The sequence below is a fragment of the Capsella rubella genome, unplaced genomic scaffold (assembly GCF_000375325.1).
Source record: "Capsella rubella cultivar Monte Gargano unplaced genomic scaffold, Caprub1_0 scaffold_1, whole genome shotgun sequence".
Classification (NCBI taxonomy): domain Eukaryota; kingdom Viridiplantae; phylum Streptophyta; class Magnoliopsida; order Brassicales; family Brassicaceae; genus Capsella; species Capsella rubella.
The window spans coordinates 16,392,507-16,412,351 of NW_006238923.1; the positions used below are offsets into that span (position 1 = coordinate 16,392,507).

The 19,845-nt window shown below is 36.3% G+C and overlaps 6 protein-coding genes and 1 long non-coding RNA gene across 10 annotated transcripts; 3 read left to right on the forward strand and 4 right to left on the reverse strand.

The window, feature by feature from the left end:
• The first annotated feature begins 566 nt into the window (after positions 1–566).
• LOC17899755 (zinc finger CCCH domain-containing protein 13) lies at positions 567–983 on the forward strand. Its single transcript, XM_023788957.1, has one exon. The coding sequence runs from the start codon at positions 638–640 to the stop codon at positions 908–910; it is 273 nt and encodes a 90-aa protein (XP_023644725.1). The 5' UTR covers positions 567–637; the 3' UTR covers positions 911–983.
• A 102-nt stretch (positions 984–1,085) lies between these two features.
• LOC17897439 lies at positions 1,086–2,530 on the reverse strand. The gene is made up of 3 exons (XM_023788956.1): positions 2,449–2,530; positions 1,892–2,214; positions 1,086–1,443 (listed from the first exon to the last, which is right to left on the reverse strand). The coding sequence occupies exons 2-3, from the start codon at positions 2,193–2,195 to the stop codon at positions 1,391–1,393; spliced, it is 357 nt and encodes a 118-aa protein (XP_023644724.1). The 5' UTR covers positions 2,196–2,214; positions 2,449–2,530; the 3' UTR covers positions 1,086–1,390.
• A 147-nt stretch (positions 2,531–2,677) lies between these two features.
• Positions 2,678–5,997, forward strand: LOC17898313 (pto-interacting protein 1). Of its 3 annotated transcripts, none has more exons than XM_023788952.1 (8): positions 2,678–2,821; positions 3,451–3,574; positions 3,672–3,922; positions 4,117–4,243; positions 4,359–4,632; positions 4,862–4,994; positions 5,323–5,409; positions 5,654–5,997. In XM_023788952.1, the coding sequence occupies exons 2-8, from the start codon at positions 3,493–3,495 to the stop codon at positions 5,789–5,791; spliced, it is 1,092 nt and encodes a 363-aa protein (XP_023644720.1). In that variant the 5' UTR covers positions 2,678–2,821; positions 3,451–3,492; the 3' UTR covers positions 5,792–5,997. The 3 variants fall into 3 exon arrangements, with proteins under 3 accessions (XP_023644720.1, XP_006303675.1, XP_023644721.1); XM_006303613.2 differs by having other exon boundaries at positions 3,463–3,574; XM_023788953.1 differs by lacking the exon at positions 2,678–2,821 and adding an exon at positions 2,979–3,000.
• A 116-nt stretch (positions 5,998–6,113) lies between these two features.
• LOC17897083 (shikimate O-hydroxycinnamoyltransferase) lies at positions 6,114–7,742 on the reverse strand. Its single transcript, XM_006303705.2, has 2 exons — positions 7,156–7,742; positions 6,114–7,024 (listed from the first exon to the last, which is right to left on the reverse strand). Exons 1-2 carry the CDS (start codon positions 7,561–7,563, stop codon positions 6,140–6,142), a joined length of 1,293 nt encoding a protein of 430 aa, XP_006303767.1. The 5' UTR covers positions 7,564–7,742; the 3' UTR covers positions 6,114–6,139.
• An 848-nt stretch (positions 7,743–8,590) lies between these two features.
• Positions 8,591–11,114, forward strand: LOC17897823 (pto-interacting protein 1). The gene is made up of 7 exons (XM_006303535.2): positions 8,591–8,869; positions 9,045–9,171; positions 9,304–9,583; positions 9,673–9,805; positions 10,250–10,336; positions 10,517–10,557; positions 11,015–11,114. Exons 1-7 carry the CDS (start codon positions 8,591–8,593, stop codon positions 11,112–11,114), a joined length of 1,047 nt encoding a protein of 348 aa, XP_006303597.2.
• Positions 11,115–12,778: 1,664 nt separating this feature from the next.
• On the reverse strand, positions 12,779–14,274 carry LOC17896925 (shikimate O-hydroxycinnamoyltransferase). Its single transcript, XM_006303675.2, has 2 exons — positions 13,832–14,274; positions 12,779–13,748 (listed from the first exon to the last, which is right to left on the reverse strand). The coding sequence occupies exons 1-2, from the start codon at positions 14,237–14,239 to the stop codon at positions 12,876–12,878; spliced, it is 1,281 nt and encodes a 426-aa protein (XP_006303737.1). The 5' UTR covers positions 14,240–14,274; the 3' UTR covers positions 12,779–12,875.
• A 551-nt stretch (positions 14,275–14,825) lies between these two features.
• Positions 14,826–16,482, reverse strand: LOC17899996. Of its 2 annotated transcripts, XR_002832411.1 has the most exons (4): positions 16,404–16,482; positions 16,125–16,326; positions 15,953–16,031; positions 14,826–15,358 (listed from the first exon to the last, which is right to left on the reverse strand). It is a non-coding gene; the product is annotated as an uncharacterized LOC17899996 (long non-coding RNA). The 2 variants fall into 2 exon arrangements; XR_002832410.1 differs by having other exon boundaries at positions 16,125–16,480.
• Positions 16,483–19,845: the final 3,363 nt, after the last annotated feature.

The window sequence follows — 19,845 nt, forward strand, 5'->3', positions numbered from 1 at the left end:
ACTAAACATGCAATGATTAATCAAAGAAAGTAATAGTTGTCGCGTATATTTATCAAATAATAAACTCAAATTACAATGGTTCAATTACACGGTCGTGATAATCTCTTTATTTAATAAAAAGAAATTTTAAAAAAATTAATGAAGAAATAACATAATGTGACGAGCCTCTAATAAATTGATAATATTTTTCAGATTGCTATTATTATATAGATATTTAACTTTTGTAATAATAATAACTTGGGTATCTAATTTGTAAAATATGATGTTTAATTATATCCTCTCAGAAAAAAAACAATGTAACCCATGGAAGTAATTATGTCACATGCTATTATATTAATAAAGAAGATCTCTATGATCAAACACATAAATCTAAAGTATTAGGAAAATCTAATTACTAAAGAAATAATCAAGTAATAATAAATGAAATAACTATAAATATAACATAATATTATAATTGTTTTTAAATTACAATTATGACTAAAATATTATAAATGTTAAAGATGATATCTTTTTTTCCAAAACATGTCATTTTAGTAATCAATCCTATATCTTCTCTTCCACTATATAATACACACACATAGAAGATAACCAAGTATGCAATCAAACAATACCAAAGTGTAAGAGGAGAGAAAAAAACATGTCTGATAAAAATTTACCACAACGTCCAGATGAACCATTGTGCAGCTATTATCAAATAACAGGAAACTGTAATATGAAACAAAACTGTAAATTCCATCACCCAAAGAATATAAAGCCGATAGAGCCTAAGTTAGTTCTCACTGACAATGGCTTACCGTTGAGACCTAATAAAGCCATTTGCCCCCATTACAGTCGCTTCGGTCTCTGCAAATCCGGTCCAAGATGTAAATACGACCATTCTACCAGACCATCATCCTCAGGTCCCAGATGATGGAAAAGATGAAACTGATCTTTCATATTTTCATTTTTATTCTAAATAATATTATAACATATGCAAAATATTCACCCTTTGTAATAATATATGAATTATTCTAAATAAAATTATAATATATGCAAAATCATGTATATTTTATTCACCCTTTGTAATAATATATGAAATAATGTTATTATTATAAGGATCTAGTTGACAACCATGGTATCAAAAATGTTCATTTCATGTAACAAGATTTGGATTTTTTTCTTTTCGATTTAAGCCAACCATACAAGGCCTAATCATAAACCCGAAAGAGGGTCTTACCTTATTTTAGTTCTTGTATACTTATACGAGTTTAAAACAAGGATCACAACAATAGACACTCAGATGCCAAACTAGTACTACAAATGCAATTTTTTATGAAAATGATGTGACTATATGCTAATCTTTACTTTATCTGAGTGGATACTTTCAAGAGAAATGAACCTACAAAACTTCTCATATCATGATCTTGGGTGTAGACACTTTAGACTCTTCCTTGGCTGTGTCACCTGGAAGATAGAATATAAAACCTGTTAGTGAACGCACAGCTGACCTCCAAAGAAGACTTCTAATCATGATCATATTCGTTTCCCCTTCCTGTTACGCTCTAATACATAATCGATTCTAAACTTCGTTTTGTCTTTGTAATTGATACGCGCAGACATGGTTCTTTATCAAACCCACAAAGCTAGCCTAGTGAACGCACAACTGACCTCCAAAGAGGACTTCTAATAATGACCATATCCGTTTCCCCTTCCTGTTACGCTCTAATACATATCGATTCTAAACCTCGTTTTGTCAAATTAATACGCGTAGACATGGTTCTTTATCAAACCCTACTTTGCTAATTGCATTTCCAATCAAAAGCACAGATCTCTGATTACACAATCTCAAACACCAAACAGATACAATTGTTAATAGAAAGCAAAAAGAGAGTGTTGATAAGTAGGGAATTACCAGATTGACTGGTTGTAGTGGTGACCTCGCCATAGATAGCCTTAAGCGTGGAAAGAGGAACAACCGCAGAGTTACCAGCAGAAGCAGCTTCAGCAAAGAGTTGTTGTTTCCACTCCCACATAGTGACTTTCATTGCCTTATTAGACTTAAAGAGCGAATCTTTCTGCTCTGCTAAGGCCTCAACATACTTCTGCTGTTTATCAGATCTCAATCCCAATACCACAAACGATACTCCAAGACAAGTGTTGATTACAGCATTGCTGTTCATTGCTTCCGAGAGCAACATTGCAATCTTGTTCGCCATTTCCAAAACTCTTAACTCACTAAGATCAACAACAGTTTCAGTATCGAGTCTACTACATAACTATACGCCGGAGATTAGATTCGTAAACAACAACGATGACAAAAAGCTCACATGATTCGGCTTAGAAGTTTTAATGGTGATACAATTACAAAAGTATGTGAGATCCATCAGACTGATCAATAAGGTAAAACGAAATCGATAATTCCAGAAAACAGAATAGAAAAGCAATAGGAAGAGAAAGAGAGAGGCTTACCTGAAATGAAGGTGCGTTGATGGCGACGGCGGTGAGGAGATATTGATACGGCGGCGCCGAGAGAGAGAACTCTGATTCCGATTTAAGTTGTGTTTAAGGAGGATATGAGTGTAGTTCTGATGTAATTACAGGGGTAGTTTAGGTATTTCAAATCCTTGAAAGACTTTTGCCAAGTAAGTAAAGTACCCAAACACAACAATGGTCATCGAAGATATATTTGTTTAAAAAAGTGTTAAAAGACGATCATCATCATCAACATCACGACATTTTCAAATTGTCGTCTAAAGGCTAAAGGCCAAAACTTTACAGGTGATTCGAACAGAGAATTTTCGAATCCTCTCTCTCCTTCCGACGTTCTTCTTGTTAGCCAAAGGTAAAGTAAAATGCTTCTTCTTCGTCTTCCTCTGTCACGAGTTTCACTATTTTTGGTACTTTCCTTAAATATCAAAAACCCTTTTTTTAATATAGATCGAGTGTTCGAGTTTCATATCGATTTCGGTTATGTAAACGAAATCTCGGAACCGATTTCGAGTTTTTCAAGTTCGAAATTAGTTTCTTAGGGTAAAATTCGTTGACTTGTGAAAAATTTCTAGGTCTACGGAACAGAAAAGTGTTGTTTTTGAAGATTTTTAATCTGTTGATCATCTTGTAGAGAGACTTGTTTACTTCTTCTTTCTGTAGTATTGAATTGACTTGTGGGAATTTTGTTGATTTTTCCACAGTTGTGTTGTTTGTTTCTGTGTATATATATGCTCAAAACCTTATCCTAATAGCTAAATTATTCGTATTTGGTTTCTACTGATAAGACTATTCTTTAAGGTTCTATGAAAGTTTTCATCTTTTCTCTTCTGTGATTACTAGTTACTACCATGAGCAAGATCTTGTTTTGCAACAGCATTTACTGAAATTTTTGTGTTTGTAATGTTTCTGTTCTTGCATATAGTATGATTAGCAAAATGTATTACTGAAGCATATATTCTTTTGGGGACTGCTCGTTGACAGATTCTGTTACAGTGTAGTAAGGTCGTGTGAGAGAAGAGTGTAATGAGCTGTTTTGGTTGGTGTGGGAGTGAGGATTTTCGTAACTCTGTTGACGCTGGACCTAGGCCAGCGCACAACCCAGCAGGTAGCTCACTTCTTATTTCAACTGCATTACTTGTCAGTGTTGCTCTTACTGTCTATCTTTTGGCTTCTAAGTTAATTGGATTTTAATTGTTCTAAAGGTTACAATGGAGGCCACTACAAAAGAGCTGATCCACCCATGAACCAGCCAGTAACTCCCATGCAGCCTATTTCGGTACCAGCCATTCCTGGGGATGAGTTGAGAGATATAACCGATAACTATGGTTCAAAGGCCTTGATCGGTGAGGGTTCATATGGAAGAGTGTTTTATGGTGTTCTCAAAAGTGGTGGCGCAGCTGCCATCAAGAAACTTGACTCTAGTAAGCAGCCAGATCAAGAATTTCTTTCCCAGGTAGGTGTTATAATATACACCGTTGCATTTTTTTAGTGGGGTTCATATCGTGAAATATCGCCAAAATGAATTGCCTCGGCTTAACCTAACCACTATGTGTCCTATGTGAAACTGGTCCAGCATCAAACCACTCCTTTGACTTTGAGTATGTTCTTCTCTTTCTGTTTGATTACTGACATAGATTTTTTTAACAGATATCAATGGTTTCGAGATTGCGACACGACAATGTTACTGCACTTATGGGTTATTGTGTTGATGGCCCTCTCCGTGTTCTTGCTTATGAATTTGCTCCTAACGGATCTCTTCATGATACTCTCCATGGTGAGTAATTAAACTTAAACCATTGCTTAGATATATATCAGTCACTCAATATACTTGAACATTGGAAAGTTACAGGAGGAAGAAACTAATGAAAACGTGGTGATCTTTGGTGTAGGCCGAAAAGGTGTCAAAGGAGCACTGAGAGGTCCTGTTATGACGTGGCAACAGAGAGTTAAAATCGCTGTTGGTGCAGCCAGAGGACTTGAGTACCTCCATGAGAAGGTGAGCCCTCAGGTTATCCACCGAGACATTAAATCCAGCAACGTACTTCTTTTTGATGATGATGTTGCCAAAATTGGTGATTTTGATCTGTCTGATCAAGCCCCTGACATGGCTGCTCGCCTTCACTCAACTCGTGTGCTAGGAACCTTCGGCTATCACGCTCCAGAGTAATACCCTTTAAAGATTTTCTTTATCTTGAACAGTTACTGTTAGAATGTTTCATTCAGACACGTCTTCATTCAAAAATGTTTGGTTCTCATGCTATAACGTTATGAAATACTTATTCATTCACATGGATTTTGGTTTCATACCACTTTTTTTTCTTACCTGTACGTGCTCTTGTATCTCTTCTCATTGACGAATCTAAAGCTTAAACATTTTTGCTATGTATTTCAGATATGCAATGACAGGAACGTTGAGCTCCAAGAGCGATGTGTACAGTTTTGGTGTTGTTCTGCTGGAGCTCCTTACGGGTCGTAAACCAGTCGATCATACCTTACCGCGTGGGCAACAAAGTCTAGTAACATGGGTAATGTTTAGTGCAATCTTCTCTGCTTCTAATTCTTGTTTGTGGCATCGATAAGAGAGGCTTTTAAGAAATATTTTTAGTTAAACTCTGTACTCATTTAGTCTGTTAAAAATGACAAAAATGGGGTCAAAACCTCCAAGAAACTTGGAAAAAAAAAAAACCCTCCTCACACGCCTATAGAATTGAAACTAGGATGTCAAAACAACTAAAGACGCTGGAAAAAGACAGAATTTTGTTTGAATAGATTAAGGCGACTCTAAAATGTTCCCTAGAAGGCTAGAAATGATTTATTGTTGCTCAATAATAAAGATGTTGTGTGTTGTCTCAGGCAACCCCAAAACTAAGTGAAGATAAAGTGAAGCAATGCATTGATGCAAGACTACTCGGAGAGTACCCTCCCAAAGCTGTTGCCAAGGTATTAATATAAAAATTGCATTCCTCTCATTGTTTCATTAGAGCATAAAAGTTTCAACTAAGAACACTAGTGTATCTTCTGAGTGCTGACATTAAAGTAGCTAAAACCACAGTTCTGATGTGACCTTTTCTAGCAAACGCCAAATAAACCAAGTGATAATTGCTGTCCGCATTCATCTATATGACGATTGAAACATTTCATGAGTCTGATTTTTATTTGCCATATGGTGCGATATAATGATCAGCTAGCTGCAGTGGCTGCACTCTGTGTGCAATATGAGGCAAATTTTAGACCAAACATGAGCATTGTGGTGAAGGCACTTCAACCTCTTTTAAACCCTCCTCGTTCTGCTCCTCAGACTCCACATAGGAACCCCTATTGATCAAATATACAATCCCCATCTCATCTTATTCATGATGATTAATCAAAGTGTATTATACATTTGTTCTGTATTTGTGTAAATTTCTGGGACCTTATCTCAGTAACTCTTCTGTCAAGTCCCACATGTGAAGAGCTATGTATGTCTCTATGTCACTATAGTTTATGTTTTCTGTGATTTAGTTTGTGTGGGGAGAACCAAATTTTGTTTGTTTGTTGTAAATTTATGTTTTAAAAAAAAAAAAAATTTCTTAATACTGATACTACATTATTTAGATGATGTTTTGCCACAAGTCTAGATGATTGGAATTTGCAATACACATCAAAACAAACCATAAGCTTGTTATGTCTCTCATATCTCGAACAAAAACTTCTCAAACAGTTTCATGTGTTCAGGTTGGAGGGCAATGGCCAAGGATAAGCTGCCATCATTTGTAGGACTTGGTAGCACAAAAGACAAACCCTCGTATGCAATTGCACCAGGTCCAACATATATGGGACGACCCCAACCAAAGTCTGCATCATACATGGGTAATCTGGCCCAGCTTGTGATTCCCAAGTTTGGGGATTTGTAGGTCTGTGCACCGCGGACCAGTGCTGACAGATCAGGCTGCATCTCAAGGTAGTCAAGAGCAGACCTCAGGTAGCTATCGTCCATGCTAGCTATAGCATCATGAATGATCCCTGCAGCATACGATGTTGGCTTTGATAGAAGATCCCCTACAACAGTCAATGGTGCCGCAGCAAAGACCACATTGCCAAAGAAACCAGGGGGCAGCTGCGGACGAAACCTAGACCTTCCATCAGTTGCAATGTACAGCTTGGTCTCTTGGTCGTCTGGAAGTCCGCGAGCTTTGCCCACTGATCTCCACACGTGGGCAGCCAAGACCTCGTATGAGCTATAGCTTAGAGTGTTCTCCTGATTGGATTTAGCCTTAAGAGAAACAAGCAGGTCGCGTGATATTTTGAAAATAGACACTGTGGTATCATCAGGGACTGGTTTGGATGACAGGATCCTCATACTAGGGGAAGGCTGATATTCAACATGATGAAAAGCAGCCTGAGGCGGGTATCTAGCGCGGAGGAGAGTTCGGTCAATGAAGGGTTGAATGGTAAGGTCAAGACCACGGGCCATATCAGACCATGTATTGATAAAATGGAGAGCAGAGAAACCATCAGCCACGTGGTGTTGCATTCCAACCCCAAGGGAAGCTCCCCCACATTTGAAGAAGGTCACCTACTACATCAAGGAACTAGGGTCAAGCTAAGCTAAATTAAAGAAAGACAAGTAGAAACCTAAAACACAAGGCACCGCTTAGTTAGTATGCTATGTATAAAGAGGTTTGAAAAGGGAAAGAATTTTTAAACCTGCAAGACGAGGAGCGGGAAAGTGTGGACGCCGATGGAGTAATCAACATGGGGAATAAGCAGGCCGAGAGTGGGTGTAGGAGCAAAGTCCCCAAAATCGTCAATGGCAGAGGGAGTATCAGCAACGACGAAGAGAACACCCGCACCGTTGCAATCAATCTCGATACGACCATCATCGTCCTTCTTCAAGCGACCAGCCACGGGGTAAAAGGGGACGAGAGCCTTGGAAAGAGCGTCCTTGAGGACCTGAGGGTCAAAGAAACTGGAGTCGCCGGTTGGTCTGTAGAAGTAGACGCTAGGGGTGTGGTACTTAGCCATGATGAGGTCAACGTTAGAGTTCCAAAGACTAGTGATTGGGGTCTCGGCAGCAGGACGGACCATGGTGGAATCTTGGATCTTAATTTTCATAGTATTGTTACAAAGATCAAGCAGAGAAAGAGTTTATGTTTTGACTCTGAGCCGAGAAATTGTGTAAATATATAATAAGTGGGTGTGGTGGTATTGTAAACTTCGGCGCTTCTTCATCACTCGGTCGTTATATATTTTTCTTTCTATATTATTATTGATCAGCCGCCCAAACAATACAAAATGTTGTCTATCCATCCAAATCTAAATCATATTTTAAAGGAAAGTTCACTAAAATATATTTGAAGTCTTTAAAAAGTGTTAAACGTTAGGTAAATTTAAAACTAAATGACATATTTTTATGTTTGATGTTCATCTAGTGGTGATAGAAACAAAACAGCTATAGCCATAATTGGAGATAAGAACCACCTGCATCGAAGGAGCTTTAATTTAGTGGTAATTCTTGGGGGGTGGCGACGATGCTATGCGGCGCGCCTTGAGAACCCATGAGCTCTCTCGTCCGTTTTAATACTTTGGTTGTTTGGGAGATGTTGACTATAATTCATTGAAGGAGTCTTTTAAGTTCATGACCAATGTTAGTAGACTTGTTCCAAGTTAGTACCAACAACGGCGACATTGTCATCTAATTATTTAAAAATTGGTTGACAAATCATTAGACATTTTCATAATTCTCATCTAAGAGGGTAACACAAACATAAAAAAATTCAACGTTCATCATAGAATTTTGTTTTTTCTCTCTTTCGAAGTTTTAATTTCTTCAGTTCTGATATGAACATTACATGTATGTGAATTTTTGCTGATTACCATAATTCTGGTTGTGTGTATATATATAGCTCAAGTTTCCTGAGTCAAACCATTTTGTCCATTACAAAATGAAACAAGATGATCCGATATTGTTCTTTTGGAAAACAGTTTTGTAGCTTTTGTTTTGGTAGAGAGATCATAAGATCACTGATCTTACGGTCTTACCACTTTACTCTCTTTTCTTAGATAGCCGAATTTTCTTTCGAAACTGTTTGTTGTCTCTATATAACAAATGTTTATTTTTTTATACAAAATATATAAGTTAATGGGATTAAATTGTTTTATAAGAGGTTACAACGGACGCCACCATCAAAGAACAGATTCATTCATGAACCAGCTAGTTGTTAGTCACACGCAGCCTATTGCTGCACTAGCCATTCCAGTGGATGAGTTGAATGATTTAACCGATAACTTTAGTTCAGAGGCATTAATCGGTGAAGGTTCAAACGGTAGAGTGTTTTACGGTGTTCTTAAAAGCGGTAAAGCAGCTGCCATCAAGAAACTTGACCATAGTCACCAGCCAGATCATGTATTTCTTTCTCAGGTAGATACTATAAAATTAAAGTACATTATTTCAGTTTTTAAGGGTCTCTTCATCACCGAAAAGAATTGAACATAGACCGTATGTGTCATTTGTTAAATGATCTAGCATCAAACCATTTCTTTGGAAATGTTCTGTCAACTTTTAATTGTCAATGATATAGAGAAAATTCTAACAGGTATCAATGGTTTCAAGATTTCAACACGACAATATTGTTGCACTAATGGGTTATTGCGTTGATGGCCCTCTTCATGTTCTTGCTTTTGAATATGCTCCTAATGGATCTTTTCATGATATTCTTCATGGTGAGTGGTTTATGTAATCCATATTACATTTCTTGGAAATGGATCAGTCACTCAATAGTTATACATCTGAACACTAATATACAAGAGAACATAAACTATGCAATGCATGTGGTGTCTCTTTCCGTGGTACAGGTCGAAAAGGTGTCAAAGGAGCACCACGAGGTCCTGTTTTGACGTGGCAACAAAGAGTCAAAATCGCTGTTGGTGCAGCCAGAGGACTCGAGTACTTGCATAAGAAGGTTAACCCTCAGGTCATCTACCGAGACATCAAATCCAGCAACATACTTGTGTTCGACGATGATGTTTCCAAGGTTGCTGATTTGGATATGTCTGATAAAGTCATTGACATGGCTGCTCACTTCTACTCAACCGGTTGTGTGATAGTAGGAAGCTTTGGTCATAGGGCTCCAGAGTAGATATTTTTATTTTATCAATTCTGATCATTCATAGTGGTGTTTTGTCTACACGTCTTCTTTAAAAATTTTGGGTTATTTATTTCAGATACACACTGACAGGAACATTGAGCACAAAGAGTGACGTGTACTGTTTTGGCATTGTTCTGCTGGAACTCCTTACAGGTCGAAAAGATATTGATTTCACCTTACCGCCTGGAGAGATGAGTCTAGAGAGATGGGTAGTGTTTAGTGCATCTTTTCTTTCTTCTTTTGATTCTTGTTTGCTTGCATAAACAACATCCAAAACCTCATATAGAGCACTTATAGCCTAAAATTTTGAAGATTAGGTTGTTCCAACAACCAAAGAAACCGGAAAAAAATATTACTCCCTCGGTACCTAAAAGATAATTTTTCTAGGTTTTTCATACATATTAAGAAAACATCTAATTAAAAATTGATGAAAGAGAACTATATCATTTTTTGTGATTCACCGCTTTTTTTAACTCTTAACCAATAGTATTTAGTTATTTACCTTGAAATTTGTAAATTCTAATTAATAACGCATTGATAACTTAAAACAATAATCTTTTTGAAACGAAATTTTTCACTATTAGGAACAAAGAGTGATTAGTAAGAAAATGAAATATGTTGATTAATCATCAAGATGTTATGTGTTGTCTTAGGCAATCCCAAAAATAAGCAAAAACAAAGTGGAGCAATGCGTTGATCCAAGGCTACTCGGAGAGTACCCTCCTGAAGCTGCTGGCAAGGTACTTAATCCAATAACACTGATTTTTCCTCTTATTGTTTCATTGGAGCATTAGAGATTTAACTTAGTTTATCTGCTGACATTAGAATCAAAGTAGCGAGATCACATTCACATCAAAACATTTTCATGAGTCTGATTTTGTTTGCTATATAGATATGGTGGGCCGGGATATAATGGTCAGCTAGCCGCGATGGCTGCACGCTGTGTGCGTATTGATCCAGATTCTAGACCAGACATGAGCATTGTGGTGGAGTCACTAGAATCTCTTTTAAAACCTCCTCGTTGAGCTCATCAGATCTCAAAATAGGAAACTCTATTGATCAAATATAATATCCAATCCTCATCTCATCAGCTTCATGATGATTAATCAAAGTGTATTATTTGATTTGTAGTAAATTCACTAATACTACATTTTGATTGAGATGGTGTTTTGCTACATTTCTATATATTATAGTACCTATGGTTCTACTTCTATATTTGTATATATCACCCGCCTTTTGAGGCTACCTCATATTTGTGTTAGATAATTTGGTAGATAGCAATAATTAATAATTAGTAGTATTTTCTTAAGTAAATGATAAGTTCTCGACTTTATGTTAGCAAATGACAAAAATGAATTGTAAAAAACTTGGAATAAAATTTAATGCATTATTGATGGTGAGAATGTAAAAGATAATGTTTTTAAACCAAACATGAGCATCCTCGTCAAGGCACTTCAACCTCTTTTAAACCCTCCTCGTTCTGCTTCTGAGACTACAAAGAGGAGGAACCCCTATTGATCCCAATCCCCATCTCATCTTATTCATGATGGCTAATCAAAGTGTATAATACATTTACTTTGTTCTGTATTTGTGTACATTTATGGGACCTTGTCTCAATTTTGAGACCTTACATTAAATGTCTCTAGGTCATTAACTCATTATGTTTTTAAGTTTTTTTGGTGACGTAGTTTGTGTGGGAAGAATAACCCAATTTTGTTTGTTTATTGTAAATATTTCTTTATTTATTTATAATCATAAATCTATTATTTCGAAAATTCATTTTTAAATTCTATATACGTATTTTCATTGATGATGCTTTGCCACATCTCTTATATATGATGATAGGAATTGATAATATACGTCAAAAAGGTGAAGTTCGTTTGGCAGTCACAAGCTTCCTAGTTTCTGCGATTGCCATTGCAGTTAAAAGTTATTCATTTGACAATTGAATGGTTTTTTGATTAAATGCTACGATTAATTCTTGCGACATCAATTAAAAAGAAAATTTTCGCAGAAAAAAACAGCGAGGCAACATTTTTAATTTTGATTAGACGCAGCGATCAGTCACTCGACTATAAAACGAACAATATATTGTGAAATCACAATACGCTCATTAATATCAGTGTACTGTGCAAGAAAACAATCAAATAATAGCCGTATTAAGTGGCGACCGTTGGGGAGAGGTGACCAACAACTACGCTAATTAATATTCGTGTACTGTGGAAGAAAACAATCAAATAATAGCCATATAATATTAGTGTACTTATGTAACTTTGACATTTCAAACATGAATGAATCTCTCAGAGACATATAATATATATTTGATGAAAAAATTATTATTATTACCTTCTAATATTTTGAGTTTTTTTTTTTTGGTGATACAAAGGGAGGAAACCTCCCTAATTAAAAGAAAACGAAAAAATTAAAAAAAAACAAAACACAAATTCTTCGTGGGAACGCCATTTCACGAGCATTTTCTTTAACAATCTCCTCAACACACCCCGGAGCAATACCCAAAAACTGAAGATCCAAGTTTAGAGCAAACGCATAGTTAGTTAATCCGTCCGCCAGGCGATTAGCTTCCCTATACACGTGGGATATACGGACAATCCAGTCCCTCGATATAAAGCCATGTCACATCCGTACCAGGGAAGACAACGGATAAGCATCTCTGATCCCTGTCTTGAGAAAATCCACCACTATTTCCGAGTCCACCTCCAACTCAACCCGAGTAGCATAACTCTTGGTTTCTAATATTTTGAAACGGACGAGACAGCTCTTGGTTTCTAATATTTTGAGTTGGTACAACATTTTAATACCATCTTTATTTTTAGGTTTACGATGTGATGTGCGCCTCAAGAAACCAAGAGCTGTCTCGTCCGTTTCAAAATTTGAGTTCTTCAACATTTATTATTTAGGTTTGTATTGGTACGACATTTTAATACGATCACTTCCAACAGTATGATTCAGCTCAATTGTGTTAATAATATGAGGCCAAGTTTTAGTCATCTGGTTATTTAAAAAGTGATTGACAGATCATTAGACATTTGCAAAATTCTCATCTACACAACCTTTTCATAGGCACTATAGATTTATATGTTCACTGATTTTGTTTACTCGCTTAATATACATAGTGTACATTGTTTAGATTCTCAATAACATTATTCCATTTAACTTAAAAGTTCATTCTCAATAACATTATTCCATTTAACTTAAAAATTCTGACGTTTCTCAATAATTATTAAATCAAAAGTAGACCATAAGCTTGTTATATCTCTCTCATATCTCGTACAAAAACTTCTTAAACAGTTTCATGTGTTCAGATTGGAGAGAAATGACCAAGGATAAGCTGCCATCATTTGAAGGACTTGGTAGCACAAAAGACAAACCCTCGAATGCAATTGCACCAGGTCCCATAAATATGGGACGACCCCAACCAAAGTCAGCATCGTAAATGGGTAATCTGGCCCAGCTTGTGATTCCCAAGTTTGGGCACTTGTAGGTATGTGCACCGCGGACCAGTTCTGACAGATCAGGTTGCATCTCAAGGTAGTCAAGAGCAGACCTCAGATACTTATCGTCCATGCGAGCTATAGCATCATGAATCATCCCTGCAGCATACGATGTTGGCTTTGATAGAAGATCCCCTGCAACGGTCATTGGTGTGGCAGTGAATAACACATTGCCAAAGTAACCAAGGGGCAGCTGCGGGCGAAGCCTTGACCTTCCATCAATTGGAACGTACAACTTGGTCTCTTGGTCGTCTGGAAGTCCGCGCGCTTTGCCCACTGATCTCCACACGTGGGCAGCCAAGACCTCGTATGAGCTGTAGCTTACAGTGTTCCCATCCTGCTTGGATTTAGCCTTGAGAGCAACAAGCAGATCGCGTGATAATTTGAAAATAGAGACCGTGGTATCATCATGTTTGTTATTCATGCTAGGGGAAGGATGATATTCAACATGATGAAAAGCAGGCTGAGGCGGGTTTCTAGCGCGGAGGAGGGTTCGATCAAAGAATGGTGGGATGGTTAGGTCAAGACCACGGGCCATATCAGACCATGTATTGATAAAATGGAGACCAGAGAAACCATCATTCAAATGGTGTTGCATGCCAACTCCAAGAGAAACTCCCCCACATCTGAAGAATGTCACCTACTACATCAAGGAAGTTAAGCTAAGCTAAATTCAAGAAAGACAAAAGTAGAAACCTAAAACTCAAGGCATCAATTTTTAACCTGCAAGACGAGGAGCGGGAAAGTGTGGATGCCGGCGGAGTAATCAACACCGGGAATAAGCTGACGAAGAGCGAGGGTAGGAGCGAAGTCCCCAAAATCGTCGATGACAGAGGGAGTATCGGCGACGACGAAGAGAACACCGGCGCTATTGCAATCGATCTTTATACGATCATCATTGCCTCTCTTTAAGCGACCAGCCACGGGGTAAAAGGGGACGAGGACCTTGGAAAGAGCGTCCTTGAGGACCTGAGGGTTAAAGAAATTGGAGTCGCTTGTTGGTCTGTAGAAGTAGACACTTGGGGTGTGGAACCTTGGGATGATGAGGTCAACGTTGGAGTTCCAAAGACTAGTGATTGGGGTCTCGCCTGCAGGCCTGACTATGGTGGAATCTCGGATGTTAATTTTCATAGTTACAAAGATCAAACTTAAACAAAATAAAAATATTATGTTCTGAATTTGATATGTGATATTGTGTGAGGAGGGAGAGGAGGGGAAATAAATATGTGTCTCTAAATATGTTTAGACCATCCACAATGGGAGAGACCCATTGTGGGTTCTTTACAATATTTATAATATAAATTGTGCTAATTTTAAAAAATATGGGAAAACGTGGCAATCTTTTAGTGGCTGTTGCTTTGTGGACAAGGATGAATAAAGGTGGCAAAGGCCAAAGGGTGACGCACAGAATCATAAACAAAACTACATTTTAAACCCCTGCCAAACAAATTTTATTTACTTTTATCTGTTTTATATAAGGTTATTTTAAATTCACACATTTTAAGAAAACTATGTATCGGTCTACTTTAGCTTTTATAAATACACTTAAGTGTTTTTTTAAAAATTAATAAAGTCAAATGTTTAGGAATAAAAAAAATTAATCTTAAAAACTGCATTGCAAATACAAAATGATATTTTTATATTAATTGAATAATATATGTCTAATTCTAAACATTCGAATTAAAGTCTTCATTGTTTTCTTCTTCCCTTACATTTATTGCTTTCATATGATATTTGATGAAAAAGATAACTAATCCTTTTAGACGTTGATGTTTTTGTTCAGTTTCTCTCCTAATGAGAAGGAAACCATAACAATCACATTTTAACCACCATGTATGGGGAAGACTCAAAACAAGGAGGTGGAGAAAGCAAGTCTGGTGTCTATGGATTTAATCATAGTTGAAAGATAATAACAAAGAAAAGGCTACCAGTATCGAGCTTGAGTTGGAGAACAACGATGATAGGGAGGCATCAGAGGAGGAGGAGATCCTTTTTGTAAACGAGGAAACCGATCTTGAATGAGGATATCTGCAACTTGACAATATGGTTTGTAGATAGAACCCAAACCGACATCCACAGAAACTGTGTGGCCATGACAGTAATATTTAGGGTCGTAGCAAATTGATGAATGGTGCATAGCTTTCAAAGTTGCCCGTCGCTTGACTCCAGTTCCTGGAACCTTCTACGGTATCATAAATCTATGAAAGCCAGATCATGTTCTCTCGTTGGGGTTTGGTTCTGTTTGTCTAGCTAAAAGTTCCATGGGAAATATGAGTAGAGATGGCAATAATCTTGAATTTGTGACAGTGAGATGAGTAGAGATAGCAGTTATACACTATGTAAAGAATTTTGAATTGTGTGAATTGAGATAATGATATATGCAAAATCTAAAAGCAAAGTGCCTAACCATGCCATTTCACAAAACATTTAGTTAAAAATTTAAGATATTTTATATATAATGAAAAAATTTTAGTTTAAAATATAATTTATAAAAAACCTTACAACTTATTAACTAGGCGTATTAAATTTACAATCCGTGAAAACATGTTGAACTTTTACACCAAACTAACGGACCACAAAGGGACTGGATGCTAGGTCGGGTTTGTTTTCAACGGATTGTAATTTAACACTTATTAAACAAGTAATAAAGAAAACATTTTGGTCAAATTAAAAATTAAAATTATTTACTTGAAAATTATTTGGTAAAAACCTTAATATTTAGTTTTAAATCATAAAAATTAAAAATGAAGAAACAGAACATCTTTTGTTTTTTTTTTTGTGTATATTTTAAATCAAAATCATTAATCTTAACTTAAAAAAAAAGTATGAAGGTGTATAATATACCTGCAAGACTCTTGATCATCCTGAGGCGACTTGGTTGTTGGTCTAAATTTTGAAACCACAAAGGAGACGGAGCAGCTTCCTGTTTGTTACACACACAAAAAAAATCAGAGATGTCATCTTTTATTTCATAGAACCACAAAAATTAAATTAAAAGATGATGACTATTACTAACCTGCTAAATACCTCGAGTTACTATATAATCCTCCTCTTATGGATTGCTTCTCTTGTCCAAGTAAATATAAACGTTGACATATGATTGTCCTTTTCTCTTTTCTGATAAAGCTTCTCGAGGCCACGTTTCATGAGGGGTTATGTGATAACTTACCCACTCAGGTTTTGTGATCCTCGCAAATTGATGGATGCAAATGAACCACCTGCCAACCAAGAATTCTAAGCATGAGTAAAAACACAAGAGAACAATGTTTAAATGGAAACAACAATATAAACTGACTTGGTTGTCTTTGGCTGTCAAGTAATGGCTAGTGCGCTCTAAGTGAGGTCTTGCTTACGTTGATATAGTAGTTAAAATGAGTGCTGCTTCAAGTTGAATCTTGACATTATCCGGACTAGCTTACTATCTAACATTGCCTGCAGATTTTGATGCAAGTTTTCACAGCACCAATTGGGATCTTCATGGACTGTGAGTGAGAATTTACATTGACCAAGTTAGTTACAGTAAATTTTACTTGTCTAAAGCGGAGCTATAATCAAACGAGGAAGAGAAAGGGATAATCACTTACTGTTTTGCTTAAAAGCGTTGTAGACAATCATCAATGTGTCCAAACCTAGCATCTGCTGCTCTTTGAGCCTCTCTAGGCCGGATAAAGCAGAGAAAGAATTGGTGTTTATAACAGAAGAGGTCAATGGAAGAGGCAGCAGCAGATGCATAGAGTGAGGCAATGAGACTGATACTATTTGCTTCATGAGAGAGTATAACTGAGAAATTGCAACTAGTATTTATCTGCATCAGCACTTACTTAGGATACACTTAACCATGGGTATGCAGAACCCAAAATAGAGACTGCTTGTGAGATAACACCTAACTCGAATACTTAAATCTAATTGATAATCATATACATATGGAAGAAGAAGATGAGTTCTAATGCACAGTAGACTAGTTGCAGAATGGAAATTGGTAGCAATTTAAGCTTACCCTTAACTTACCTAACCGAAGCTAGCAAGAATATAAAACAAGAAAAGTGAAGTTTGAATTCATGACTAACTATGAGCATACGACTGAAACCGAGAGAATCTGTTTTGAGCAGTTGAATTCAGGACTCACAATGAGCATCTTCACCATATGTGGTGGATCCAAGGGGAACTGATCACTCATTATCTCAACTGTCGTTGTCAAGTGACCTTCATCATGCAGATGCAGTGCTCTTCCAAGTAATTCTAAACTTCTACATCAGCGTTTCAGGAGCATGAGGATCTATAAAACCCGAAGTGGACCACCTGGTCATCAATACCCAGTTTTGTCAAGGTCAGAACTGTGTTTCATCTCAGTACTGAAACTCTAGTCTGTAAAAAGCCTATAAAAACTCTTCTCTGGTGATCAGAGCAGGCACTTGCCTTTGCCTACGGATTCACAACCACATATATAGTTAGGGAAGCAACAGCAATGTTGCAACTCTACGATGCATCCAACCAAACCACTTCCTAGGCTTATCCACAAATAAACGATGAGATATTGAGATGTAAATACTAACCCTTACGGATCATCATCGCATCGGTTTGCTTTGATTTCAATAAGTCTATCTACTTATATGGATCATCATCATCATCTATCGGAATTTACAGCGACTCTGCATGAACATAGAAGAAGAAGAAGAGAGAGAGTTTTTGATTTCTCTCTGAAGGAAGAATGAAGAAGAAGGAGCGTTAAGTAGAGAGAGAGATAAACGAATTAATTAAGAAGTTCAAAAGAAAAAGGAAACTTTATATTAATCTAATAACGGTCATATTAAATATAACTTTTAAATGGAAATTAAGAGGTTTTGTTTCTTTCTTTTTTCTTCATCCCAACGGTAATAAAGTATATACTGTATATCTTTCATATTACAGTTTCTAACGGTCAACTTTTATTAATTTTGTAAGAGTTAATTTTAAAGACAAATAGTTTTGGATGATGTGGAAAATTTCAGAATTATTTTGTCAACTTTTAGATAATTTCTAATAAGCTTGTTCTAAAATTTCAAATTTCAATTATTGAAACATGCAATTCCTTTAGTATCATGTTTTTATAAGTAACAAATTTTTAATACCCAACCGTTAAGAATTAAAGAGTAACGTGTGATAAATTATTTGAATGGAAACATATATAAACTAAAATTCTAAAATAGAGAAATTTGAATATTGATCGGGTCGGGTCGGGTTTGCTAACGGTCTAATCATAATTTAGAGTACAATCGAAACAGAGCAAAACCTAAAAACCAGAGGTTTTGGCGATACACATGGGAACCAACAAGCTCAATCCCAATCTCCAAATCTCCGTCTCTTTCTTTTCGATTCCAAAACAAACCCTAAGACCCACTTCCAAAATCTCAGCGTTTCAATCATCCTCGAAAAACGAAGACGAAAAGTGAGGAAAAGAAGATGATTGATTGCGAGAAGTACAAAGCTCGACAAGAAGATCATGAAGACACCCAATTCAAGTGGACGAAGAGGTGTTGTAAATGCACTGGCTAATAAACTTGTTAAGCATAGCCTTCCTAATAACTCTTTCTTCATATTTCCTTCTTGGACTCCTCGTGTAATAATTGATGCTCTGCTCAATAAGTAATATGAAAGAAAAAGAAGACTAGTAATTAAGCTTCATATGAGCAACTAATCGAGCTAATTTATATATAAGTGGTGCATTACGAAACGAACAACATCTAGTAATTTTAAAATCGTACTTTTTTTTTTATTTGCAATCAATCGGGAATTACGAAACGAACAACATCTGGTTATTTTAAAATTGTAGTCGTAGTCGATCGATGGTGTCGCTCGTTATTATTAGTGTACTGTGCAAGAAAACAAAATCGGTTAATATTTACTATCGACCGTTGGGGGAGTGACCGACAACTTTACCATGATGCGATGCGCGCCTAAAGAAAAACACAAGAGCTGTCTCGTCCGTTTCAATACTTGTATTCTTCAACATTTTATTGTTAAAATTTATTGGTACAACATTTTAATACGATATCTCTTTCAACAGTTATGATTCAGCGTACTATGAAAGCAGTATTGTGATAATGTCTTTCGGAGTTGAACAAAACATGAGGCCAAGTTTTAGTTATCGGGCCAATTAATCGAGTCCATGTATTATTCCTCATGTTCTTCCTCGTTCAGTAATGTTTAACTGATCATACACGCTTCTCTCAATCCAAAGTTAGCTAAGTTAACTTTAATTCGTTAGTTAACTAACAATAAAACGATGTATAACACTAAATTAAAGACTTGCGACAACAAATATTGTTAGCATGTTTAATAACGAAGGTTCTAAGAGCACCTCCAATGAATGTATCTTAAACTATTTCTTAGTAATTAAAAGCCAAAAAATTGTATCAAAGTTAAGAAGTTTAGACAATGTTTCTTACTTCTATGTGTTGTGCTCTTATTGGTTTGAGTGAAAGAAAAAAAATGTGGTAATGCTTTTTGACCCAATGAAGAGTTTTAATTTTGGAGTGGATAATTTTAATTATCTTCAAAAAGTTCTTAGTTTTAAAAAAATACACAATTTGTTACTAAGAAATTTTAATAATATACACCCATTAGAGGTGCTTTAACTGCTTCTCTGAAAATTGGCATTGGGAAATTAAGTCCAAAACCGAAAAGTAACATAAGCCGATCAACATTGACATGCTTTCATGTGATTCATGCACTTGTGTCTCCACAAAACTAGAAGCCTC

What these genes read in the sequence shown, in the direction of transcription:
- LOC17899755 (XM_023788957.1), top strand. Translation starts at nt 638, where the DNA reads ATGTCTGATAAAAATTTACCACAACGTCCAGATGAACCATTGTGCAGC.
- LOC17897439 (XM_023788956.1), bottom strand. Translation starts at nt 2,195, where the DNA reads ATGGCGAACAAGATTGCAATGTTGCTCTCGGAAGCAATGAACAGCAAT. An exon ending in CACTACAACCAGTCAATCTG is followed by an intron (nt 1,444 to 1,891) that starts GTAATTCCCTAC and finishes TCTATCTTCCAG; the next exon opens with GTGACACAGCCAAGGAAGAG.
- LOC17898313 (XM_023788952.1), top strand. Translation starts at nt 3,493, where the DNA reads ATGAGCTGTTTTGGTTGGTGTGGGAGTGAGGATTTTCGTAACTCTGTT. An exon ending in ATCAAGAATTTCTTTCCCAG is followed by an intron (nt 3,923 to 4,116) that starts GTAGGTGTTATA and finishes TTTTTTTAACAG; the next exon opens with ATATCAATGGTTTCGAGATT. An exon ending in CTCCCAAAGCTGTTGCCAAG is followed by an intron (nt 5,410 to 5,653) that starts GTATTAATATAA and finishes TATAATGATCAG; the next exon opens with CTAGCTGCAGTGGCTGCACT.
- LOC17897083 (XM_006303705.2), bottom strand. Translation starts at nt 7,563, where the DNA reads ATGAAAATTAAGATCCAAGATTCCACCATGGTCCGTCCTGCTGCCGAG. An exon ending in TCCCGCTCCTCGTCTTGCAG is followed by an intron (nt 7,025 to 7,155) that starts GTTTAAAAATTC and finishes TTGATGTAGTAG; the next exon opens with GTGACCTTCTTCAAATGTGG.
- LOC17897823 (XM_006303535.2), top strand. Translation starts at nt 8,591, where the DNA reads ATGGGATTAAATTGTTTTATAAGAGGTTACAACGGACGCCACCATCAA. An exon ending in AGATGAGTCTAGAGAGATGG is followed by an intron (nt 9,806 to 10,249) that starts GTAGTGTTTAGT and finishes GTGTTGTCTTAG; the next exon opens with GCAATCCCAAAAATAAGCAA. An exon ending in TGTGTGCGTATTGATCCAGA is followed by an intron (nt 10,558 to 11,014) that starts TTCTAGACCAGA and finishes AAAAGATAATGT; the next exon opens with TTTTAAACCAAACATGAGCA.
- LOC17896925 (XM_006303675.2), bottom strand. Translation starts at nt 14,239, where the DNA reads ATGAAAATTAACATCCGAGATTCCACCATAGTCAGGCCTGCAGGCGAG. An exon ending in TCCCGCTCCTCGTCTTGCAG is followed by an intron (nt 13,749 to 13,831) that starts GTTAAAAATTGA and finishes TTGATGTAGTAG; the next exon opens with GTGACATTCTTCAGATGTGG.